Source organism: Ixodes scapularis, unplaced genomic scaffold (genome assembly GCF_016920785.2).
Source record: "Ixodes scapularis isolate PalLabHiFi unplaced genomic scaffold, ASM1692078v2 PGA_scaffold0__279_contigs__length_252992795, whole genome shotgun sequence".
Classification (NCBI taxonomy): Eukaryota; Metazoa; Arthropoda; class Arachnida; order Ixodida; family Ixodidae; genus Ixodes; species Ixodes scapularis.
The window spans coordinates 23,485,113-23,496,320 of NW_024609835.1; the positions used below are offsets into that span (position 1 = coordinate 23,485,113).

An 11,208-nucleotide genomic window follows, 5' to 3' on the forward strand; every position below is an offset into this window, starting at 1 on the left:
GTCGCCCTCGTAGGTGGAGGAGGTTTCCGCGTCGCCCGGTTAAAATATGACGCACTGATATTTAGTTACTTTCTCCGTGCCCGCTGGCTTGCTCGAACCCCAAGAGACGTGGCAACCGCAATAAAGGTAGACACTTAAATATGATTGCAGGGCCCCTTTAAGGAACTTTGGCCAGGGATTTTTAAAAAAATGAACCGCCCCGAAATTGGATGAACCGTGATTGTATCATAGACATTCTACTGTACACTTGTAAAGGCTGCAGGTTTTTTTCTAGCTATAGAGTGAAAACTAGGGAGGTAGCCATTGCATGAAAACTGTTAGCCTTTCCACTCTGGTGAAGAAGGAAGACCAGCAAAGCTGTACTATGGTGGGAATGAGGTATTTATAAATGTAAGGATTAAAGTGTGATTGGGTAATTGGTTATTTGAACGACTAAAGAATCAGACATATATATACTGATCTGGGGTTGTTATTTATTTTGTCACGTCAGTGACCATGGCCTTGTGATTGCTGTGGTACACCGCCATACGGTGTGCGCTGACGGCAGGCACATTCTTCGTGAAGACGAGGTCTATACAGGTCCAATGCCTGGTCGTGGGCACCGTAGGTTTGTTTACACACGCAAGCTTGAAGCGCTCGAGCATAAACGATGTGAACCACTTTCCTTCCTGGCGTGCAATGTGAACATTAAAGTTACTCGTCACTACGGCAGAGGTGTCGTTGCCGAGCATGACCCATCCGAAGACGTCCATCATGAATGCTTCAATGTTTCTCTTGGGCGTCGCGGGGCGGATGTACACGACGGCGACCACCGGACCATCGTGCACATTGATGCAAAGACTGGAAAGGTTGCCGCCATCTATGAGCGACGACGGCAACCAGATTCGTTGTCTGGTTGCCGCCATTGCTCATAGATGGCGGTAGCTGTCCAGAGTTTTGTGTAGTTTTGTGTCGGTATTTGTTTGGTACCTTACACGACACTCAAAAAAACTAGCCCTTAACAACTCCACTCTAAAAAAAAGAAGTGGATGCTTTTTTTGGTTAGCACGTTTTTCTTACTTTTTACTTATCCCTACTAAATAAATATAAACAACTCACATATGTTGGCAGAGAAGAAAAGAAAAAACATTTATTGATTTGATGGCCATGCCAAGTCGTCAACACTCCATGTACGTACCGCCCTCAGGACTCATCTTGATGTCATGGTCTTTGTCCCAGGTCAGGCCATCCTTGATGCCATCCAACTTGTTAGAAAAGCCTTGCCCCTTGAAGCTTTTTGGATGGTTCTGAAGGATATTGCACCCTGTGCTTCAAGAATATAATCACAGACATCTGGAAGAGACGCCCTCGTTAGCTGACCAGCAGTTGTTTTCTGGCGACAGTTGTAGCCATTCATTCAGTGTGTGTGCAATGAAATCCACATTTGAAAGGCCAGTTCATTGGAAAGTCCAGTGGCTGAAGCATGCCGGTTGTACCCCTAGTTATGATGACCAAGTACATCTCAGACATGCAAGGTTGTCTTCGCACATTCTGTGTTCGGTGTCCTTGAAAGCTCTTCAGGACAAGAAGGAATCGTGTGTCGAAATCTGCATTTGGCCGCTTTCCCCAAATGCACGTCAGCCAGTCTCACCAGCTTGTTCGTCATCCATTCTTTTTTTTTTTTTTTACAGCGGAGCTGTTAAGGGCTAGTTTCCCCAAGATTGTGTACCCCGCAAAGAAATGAAGACCGCAAACTCTCAAAACCTACCGCCATCTATGAGCGACGGCGGAAAGCCACGCATCTGGTTGCCGCCGTTGCTCATAGATGGCGGCAAGCCTTTCCACTCTGGCTTGCCGACTTGGGGCCGGTCATTACTTTCCATTGTACAGCTCCGCTGGTCTTCCTTCTTCACCAGAGTGGAAAGGCTGAAAGTTGTTTTTCTTTTCTTTTTTTTTGTATTGGTACATTATTCTGTTGGGGAATTGTTCTACAGGTACACATTTCATCTTAAAATTGACATTTGATACTCTGCTACAATGCATCATTTTGCATCACTGTTTTTCTGCCCCCATTGTACAAATATAGACCCCTTTTTTTCTGTTTTCCCTCTCTTGTCACGTTCTTGGGTCTTGTGCTTCAAAGAAAACCAGAATTTGATTCAAAGCAATATTGAATTGAAACTTAAAATATACCTCTCACATTCATAAATAAGCTAAACATAATCAACTCTATCCGCTAATGACAATCGCACACTTGTATTTCAAACGAATGGCTGTATTTTTAATTCTAATAACTCTGGTGAGCACTCAAAATCGGCCATCGAAGAGTATGGTATGTCTCAGGATATATGTTGCACCCATGATTTTTCTGCGACGTCATTGGCCTCCCAGGGCCAAGCGTACCGTAGTTACGTGCATTGACACTTGGTGGCGCCAACGCGTTACTACCTCGCTTAGTCAGAGTGCCCAATGGCTGTAACATGTCGGTGGGAGATTGCGGAGCTGGAGGAGTCGTGCGCACTACGACAACACGTAGTGCATCGTCTGCCCTGCGACTTGGCCGATGGGGCGACATCGGCAACGTCAGTTTCAAGTGCGAGCTCGCTGCTTTTTGACCGGAAGACCAGTCAAAATGAACGGCAAAACGATTAGGCAAACTTTCGGCTAAATAATCAGTCTCTTTTTGTGATAATAAATGGCGATCCACAAAATTAGGATGCTTGGTTGTAAAGGAAGATTGTTAAAAGGGTCCGATGTACTAAAATGAAAGCTGTTAGAACCTCAGACTGGGCGAGTTGGTTGTTTATCTTGGTTGACGTTGCAGCACACTAAAAAAACTATCACTCAAGCTTTTACACGCACAAAAGGAACAAAACTCTCACACAGTGCTCACTAGCAACTTTGTATTGCGTGATTAGCTTTTGCTTCTACTTCTACTTTAAAGGGATACTCCAACGAAATTTGAAATATTCCCGTCGTGTTCAAAAATAGGTTGAATATGATTCACAATATCCGTAATTTACAATCGCACGTTTGTATTTTGAGCCTGGTGGCTGTATTTTTCGTTATAAATGGCCCACTCTGGCAAGCGCTCGGAGAAGGCCCAGCGGAGACCACGTGACATCCAACGCAATTGTGACGTAGGTCGTCTCAAGACGAGCAAAGCTACGGCGAGGCTGACGTCGAGAAGATGGCCTAGTTGTTCCAGCCATTGAAGCAGCTTCTTTTGTACGAATTTTGAGTGATGGGTTAATCTTCTATAATTTTGTAGGGGGACAATAGCGACTTCTGCGACACACAAAAGGCATTCTCGGGAAGAGGGGAGTTCCTCCTGCCCCTCTTCTCTCGTCGTGGCCGGAGACGAGACAACCTCCGTCACTAGCTGTCAAAGTTCCTAGACGGGCATTACAAGCGAGGCATTAGCGACATCCACCAGGTGCTCTTTGCTAATCGTTTAATTCGTTCTAAAATTCCTTTTCGTGACTTTTTTTTAACAAGATATTGGTATGTTCGATGTGATGCTGCTTTTTTGAACACATATAGACCAAAAAATGAGCGCTGAAATTTCGTTGTAGTATCCCTTTAATTTGAGATCATTTTCAAATAGAAAGCGACAAAAATAAAACAAACAAAAAAAGATGAAAATAAAAATTTTTGTCTTTTTCTATTTGAAAATTATCTCAAATTTAAGTAAAAGTGGAAGCAAAAGCTGATCTTGCTATACGAAGTTGTTAGTGAGTGCTGTGTGAGAGTTTTGTTCCTTTTGTGTGTGTGTGAAAGCTCGAGTGACAGTTTTTTGAGTGGGCTGCAACATCGACCAAGATGAACAACCAACTCGCTCAATCTGAGGTTCTATCATACACAGCACACCTTGACAAATGCCTGCTGTATTAGCTCACAAAGAAGCTTGTATCATGCATAAAACAGCACTAATATAGTAATCTGTTATTCATAAATTATTCACATCTTGTCACAGTGAAGGATTCAGAAAAAACAAAAACAAATCCTTTTATAGTCTGCACTGGCCAAATATTTCAACTTTTAAACATGTATACTAGTCTGTGGACTATAGTCTGTAAAATATGGTACATTGCATGACGCAGTTAGTGCAAGCACATTTGCTCTTCATCACAGTTTACTCAGGCAGGTAGTGCATTTTTCCACTTAGGTTGGTATCCCAAATGAACACTGTCCACCACTCTTGTGGTTTTAATAACAGCCTCTTTCAATTGTGAGCAAAGAACTGACAAAAGATTGGCAATCCATGTTTACACAAACTGTGTTGCACTATGTATTGCATGGGTACACCCTCATTTTTTTCTTTTCAGCTTATGTGTATACGCCTCTCTAGCATGAAAAGTGCCATCCAGCAAACAGTATACTACTTTTAGTTGTATTAGACGTATGCAGAGAATATGTGCACATAAAGATGCATGTTAAACGCAGCATCCATTTACCTTAGGGCCCGAGCAGCCTTACTGTGACAAATTATCTTGAAGCTCCCCCCCAAAAAAAACATTGATGACTATGTACCTGCTACGATATACCAGCTTTTACGTTTAAATAATGCTGTATTTTGACATATTTGAAATCACTTGGGCAGCCCAAACAGCAATATTTACATTAACCATATTTCAATGCATTTGGCAGAGGCCTCATACTGAGTGTAGCTTTATATGTTCGAGTAATGTCTTCTGCATTGCTTGTGTGGCTCCAGCATGAGCTGCAGTAAAAATACCCAGCTCTAAGCAAGCAGTGCACTTTGCAGATCCACTAAGGTTTTGAGTGACACCCCAAAGATTCCTCGAGGAAGCAATCACACTGGATTCCAGTATTAGAGAGTTTTAGTAGATTATTCTGATTATAATACTCAGTACCCTGCTGGCTCCTTTGTGTGTGTGTCATATCACTACTGAGTATCATTTTCGGAGTTATTGAAATAATCTACTGAAACTCCCTTATGTCTTGTGTTCTATAGACTGAGAAAGAACCTCACTGTCATAGGTGTGGCTCTGTTACCAATTGGCCAGTTGGTCAGTGTACAAGGGTTGTATGTTGATGCTAGGGTCAACAAACTAATACCATCACGGGAAGAATCCTGCTTCCTATTAGTCTGCTGTGTACACTGGGCCTGGTATTCGAGTGTTCAATGCCTAACAGCACTGGATATTCTCACAATGGCAGAATGGTGATGCATTCTTTTTGCTGGGACGTTTTCATGCACCATAGTTGCACTGAGAAATGTTGAAAGCCTTTTTTTTCTTATTTGTTTTTGCAGTACAGTATTACAGGAACAAAAGCCAAAAGGCAAAAGTGCCTGGCAAGGCCTTGGTTCTGAGTGGGCAGCAAGCAGTCATATTTGGCATAATAAAAACATAACCATTTTACATAAAGCTTAAAAAAATATAGTATATATATGATCATTATAAAGTGAACTTAAATCAATGGAAAAACTGTAGCAAAACAATCGTTTGAAGCATAATCAAAGCCATAATGTTGTTCACTATTAAATCCTATGCATTATAAACAAATTTAAATAAACAAGTACCATAGCAAAATGAAATGGCATGGTGATTCCATTGGATGTACTTTTTCTGGTTTTTGTAGGGATGGCTCTTTCCTCGAGGACATCGTGGAGAAGCAGGCAGATATGATCCGCTACTTGAAGAAGTACAATGCTTTTCTGGGGCGCAAAATCCTGACTCTCAGCGTTGAGCTTAACAGGTATAAATCTCAACAGTCATGCTGATGAATAACTCAATTGCCCAAAAATACAAATGTTTGACATTTTTCAAAATTTTGGAGTGGACACGTTGAGGCCTTGACATTCAAGTTCCTTGCACACGTGGAATTGCAAAATGTTTTCCTGACAGTGTTTGCTAGTGTTTTGTCTATAACGCAAGTTTTAATGTGACTTTTACTGATGAACTATCAAGACATCTACAGTTTGTTTAGTTTGTGTGAGAGTTCTTTTCTACTCCTTTCTGTACATTTATGCTGATCATCAAATGTTGCTTGAAATAGGTTTCTTAACAACTTTGTAAAATAGGTTTTGAAATAAATATTTTGTGCTGTAAATTTCCACGTTATTTCTGTATTGTCATTTATTCCTTTGTAGTTGGGAGACCATAGTGGTAAATACCCGGAGCCTTCTTGCAAGGGCTTGGTTTGCGGGTAGTGGTCGTTGCGTTTCCGTCTCCAGCACTACGTAGCAGACGCTTCTGGGAACCCAGCACCTGCCCGGTAGAGCAGAATGCCTTCCTTATAGTCGTGTCATCACCCTTTTTTGTTTGGCTACAAACTCAGTGGCGCTATCTATTGGGTAGCCCCGGCACACTTCTGGTTCACGTTTACAGTAAATTCGCTTGAGCAAACGTCGGTTTCACAAAATTTTCAAAATAAACTTTAGAAAAAAAAATTGGCTGTTTTTCTATTTTATGCGAAAATGTTTTAGTTAACGAAACACAAATTTTGGAATAGCAAATATTTCAGTTTAACGAACTTGATCGATAGACCCAGGATTATTTTTGCAATCAGTTTAACGAAGTTTTGTGCTCTGCAGTTGTGGTGTAGCCGATGCCCGCCGCCGCCGTCTCTGCAGCTGCGGCGTATCATTGCTAACATTTACAGCGCCGCCAATGCAAAGCGGCGGTGCGGTACACGAAAACAAACCACTTGGTGTGTCTGTTGTTTCTTTGTCATCGGTTTTGTTCAGCCATCTTAATTTTAGGCATCAACTTAGCGTGTGCATGAAGGACGGTGGCTGCACCGGATTGGCTGGTTATAAAGAGCAACGGCGTAAAGTAACACCTAGCGACCGAGATACAGTGGGGGGCAGCGGGGCTAGGGCGTACTTAGGTCACTGGTGGGGCGCCGCAAGGTGACGTGTACGGGTGGCCCGAGGTGGGTTAATATTTTGTAATGAGCCATCCACAGACCCACCGTGAAGTGGCGTAAAGGGGGGGGGGGGGGGGGAGGTGCCAGATGGGTTAATACGATCCCCAGTGATACACCCGTCGTCCCCCACTGTGCGGCGCCGAAATTGGCAATGCGAAGGGGTCATCACCGGCGATCTTCGGTTCCTAGGTACTACATCACCGCGTTTCTTCCTCTAATCAGTCAATCCCGTGTGGCCTCCGTTGCTATGCGTCCTATCGTCAAGCTTCTCGAAATATTCACCCTGCCGCCATCTGTCGGCACTTACAGGTGTTTCCTAGCCAATTTCCTCAGCCAGTGGGGCTGTGGCGCCATCCCGTGGTGATGTTGCAAACTTTATATACGCGTGCTCCAAACCAGTCCAAGGTCAGCGCATGTACCAGAGCACTAATGCTAATGCATTGAAAAAATATATAACCCCAACCATTATTGTAAGTAAGTAATATATATTTTCAGCAATATTGTGCTGAGGGCACCAGACAAAAAGCTTTCATGAGGTAGCTTGCCGGGTCTGGTGCCCCTGCTCTTACAGGGCATGGTAAAAACAACTACTATACACTACACTTTGTCTAAATAAAACAAACGCGTACACTTACAGGGCATGGTAAAAAAACAACTACTATATACAACACTTTGTCTAAATAAAACAAATGCGTACATCCTTTTTTTGTTAAACAGTGTATATCATTGTGGTCTATAATGAACTTATTAAGTAACGTAGGCATGTTATGCACAATAAATTGCAGTGCATAATTTGTACGAAAATGAGGCACATTCCAGAACTCTCTGCATCTGACAAGGATGGAAGATTCACATTTTGTCAGGTGGGATACATTAGACAAAGAAATGAACTCATTGGTCGAAAATAAATAGGAACATAGCAAACGATACTCGTATACACTGGTAATCCTCATGACATTGAATTTAAGAAATAGTGGTTCCAATGAGGGCCCGTTCACAGTCTTGCGACCGAGTAAGACCGAAAGAGATCAGACCGGTTTTTAAGCCTCTTGCGATCTCTTAGGACCAGCTCCGCGCTGCAGCGCATCCGGTCATAAGAAGTCGCAAAAGGCTTAAAAACCGGTCTGGTCTCTCGGTCTAACTCGGTCGCAAGAGTGTGAATGGCGCTTGAGTGTCATAAGGCACGTTTGATGTAAAGTCTGACGTGGAAACATCCTGCTGCCTTCGAAAGACGACCATTGCACGTCACCTTAGAGCTTTTCATTTAGCGTAATAAGGGGAGTGACCTCTAGGAAGGATGAAAGGGTGGGGGAACCTTCTTCAAAGGCGCCCAAGTTTGTTTAACGATGGCTAGTTGGGCTAGTTGGTTTTGCATCATGGTGTAATACGCCAAAACAACATGGACGAAAACGAAGGGAGAACTGGACAGGGAGAACTGCACCGTACAAACTATCTTTGCTGTGTAAAAGGATAAGCAGTTTGGAAGAGGAATCGGTTGTGCCGCAAGAGTCCTGCAAAAAACGGCATGTCACTAAGTTCTGCGACTGTGCCACTAGCGTCACATACAGAATTCCCCTGTCATGTGGTAACGTGTACGTTGGCCAGACGGGGATGTGCATCAATGATAGGGTCAGAGAGCATGCGTTGGCGATCAGGCAGTCCCCGTGTGGCCACCTAGCGGTACACTGACCATTACGAATGCGGGCCCAACTCTGGAAAGTGCAGCTCCATCTTTGGTGACACCCGTGTCATGGGCCATTACAAAGACGGCCAGAGAAATTCACGAAGCCTTCGTGATTAAGTTCCACCACAACAACTGTTTTGTAAGCGCACCCTCTTTTTCCTTGTTTGATAAAGAATTCTACTATTTGAAGAGCCAATGACGCTGGCAGTTGAGGGGGGTTGCGTTTTTAGACTATATGTTTGTGTTCTGCCAAGTGTGCCTGCTTTTATATTTTTAAAATTATGTCATCGAAATAAAACCGTTCAGTTGAAAGTTACGCCGCGTCCTGTCTAGTTCTCCCTTAGTTTTTGTCTATGTTGTTTCGGCGTATTACACCTAAGTTTGTTGTAGTTTCGGACGCAGAAAGGCCATGTCTGCGTCGGAGACCCAATGTTTTGCGGAGAATGGTGCATGGCAAAGGCTTCAATTATCTCGCGGCCGTATCTCGACCTGTGGCTTCCAACTGTGGTGGTGGCTGAAAACTGGTTCGCAGGACGGGTAAGAGCAGACGTGCTGGGCTATTTGATGGAGGCTATGAAAGCCGCCTGTTTGACTTGGTTGGCGTATTCCCTCAGGCAGTCGTTTAGACATTGGCCTGTCTGACCGTTGTACCGCGAGCTGCACCTGAGTGGGATCGAGTAGACGCTGGCCTGTCTGCAAGGAACGAACTTGGTAGTGTGTTTCTTGAAGCACGCCTTTGGGGCACTTCCTGCAGAGCGAGGAGAGCCTGAGGCAGCATGAAAAGTACACCTGCGTGTCGTGTCAGAACGCTAAGGATTTGATTCTGTGAGAAATGTGCACGTATGGAATTCACGCCAAGCGGGATGCGCGTGGCCTGCCTTTAGGTTGTGTGCTGGTGGCCTAAGCTGTCATAATGCGCTTTATTCGGGTCTCGAGTAAGTCTTCTGGGTAGCCCGCCTTGATGAGGCAGGTGAGCTGTAGGGAGCAGCTCGTCGAGACCAGGTGAGGACATTACTTCGATTGGGATGAGGTGAGGCGGTTCACAACAATGTTGCATTTTACACTTTTCGAATGGTTCCTGTGGAAGGGAAGTACTGCTTTGCCTGATTTTAGAGCGCAGCTCCTAGGCGCCCGTTTCCGGCTTGAGCGGCGTCGGCGTAACCAAGGTCACCCCAAGGTCACGTGACCCCTCGCAAGGTCACGTGACCCCCAAGTCAGTGACCCCCCGAGGTCACGTGACCCCTCCCAGGGTCACCACAAGGTTACGTGACCCCCAGGTCATCTGACCCCCGAGGTCACGTGATTCCCTAGGTCGCGTGACCCCCAAGGTCACGTGGCCCCCTCCCCGAGGTCACGCGACCCCCCCTCCCCCGAAGTCACGTGACACCCCCCCCCCCCCCCCCCCCGAGGTCACTTGACCCCCTCCCCCCGAGGTCAGGTGACCCCCCCGGAGCATATTAAAGAATGAGGGAGGAGGAGGAGGACGGGTCTACCCTCCCCTCAGTACCCTTCCCTCCTCCTCCTCAAGAGCTGCGCTCCAATTCGGCGTTACAGAGCGTTGTAAATGTCTCACTTTTTGCTGGAACAACCAGTAAATACCGGACTCCGAGAAACGCAGGCAGAAATCCAAGAACTGCCTTCTGTGCTGCGTGGGGACTTCGCTGGAGAATTTTAAGCCAAACGAATTATCTGGGAACGTCTGTGCTTTAGTTTTTGGATCTGAGGTCTTGGTGAACGATAAGGTATAGTCGTTTACATATCGGAAGACGGATGTGCCCTGGGCAAGAGCTGCAAGGGCTCCGGAAACCCTCCTATCCATGAAGAACATGTAGGTCTTGCTGTTTGTGGGATAGAAATCATAAATCACTCCTTAACCCACGGCTTACTCATCTCCCAGCTAGTTGGCACCTCCCAGCGCTTCCAACCAAGGCTCTACCGCCTTGCTGCCCAGAGACGGACTTAGCATTTTGCCACCCTAGGCAGCCTTCAACCATGTTTTTCGCGTTGTTAAAGTCACAACCACCATAAACCGCCATGGTGGCATAGCAATTTATTATGGTGGTGAACTTACAGCATTTGTTGTGGCCCGCAGGGCCGTACCCAGAAAACAATTTCGGGGGGGGGGGGGGGGGGGGGCGGGTTTCGGGGACAACGGCGGCCATTTTGAAAGTTTCTATTGTCTTATTTTCGCCTATGAATCATGTGCATCGGTGGCATATAATGGAGAGTTACAGCAAACCGGAGAACCGGTCCCGGTTTGGTACCCGGTAGCCGACCGGCGCCACTGCGCGTGCGCAGAGGTGGAGATTAAAATCGGCTGGCTGCAAGTGCACCGACCAGGGCCGTACCCAGAAAAAAATATCCGGGGGGGGTCAGAACCCCCCAACCCCCCCCCCCCCCTGGTTACGGCCCTGGTTGTGGGTGGCATTTGGGCCGTTGCGTTTTTAGAGCGCAGCTCTTAGGGGCCTGTTTCCGGCTTGAGCGGCGTCGGCGTAACCGCGAGGTCACGTGACCCCCGAGGTCACGTGACCCCCGAGGTCACGTGACCCACCCAGGTCACGTGACCCCCCTGAGGTCACGTGACCCCCTGAAGTCACGTGACCCCCTTGAGGTCACGTGACCTCAAGGAGTCACCTATCCCTCAGTAC

General features: G+C 45.9%; 1 protein-coding gene across 1 annotated transcript in view; it reads left to right on the plus strand.

The window, feature by feature from the left end:
• The window catches only part of LOC8042294 (transmembrane protein 192), a 41,993-nt gene extending 35,925 nt beyond the window's left edge, over nucleotides 1–6,068 (plus strand). Inside the window, exon 6 of the mRNA XM_002415384.4 lies at nucleotides 5,587–6,068. Coding sequence (XP_002415429.3) covers nucleotides 5,587–5,728 — 142 coding nt within the window. The 3' untranslated portion in view covers nucleotides 5,729–6,068. The remainder of the gene's footprint in view (nucleotides 1–5,586) is intronic.
• The last annotated feature ends 5,140 nt before the right edge of the window (nucleotides 6,069–11,208 follow it).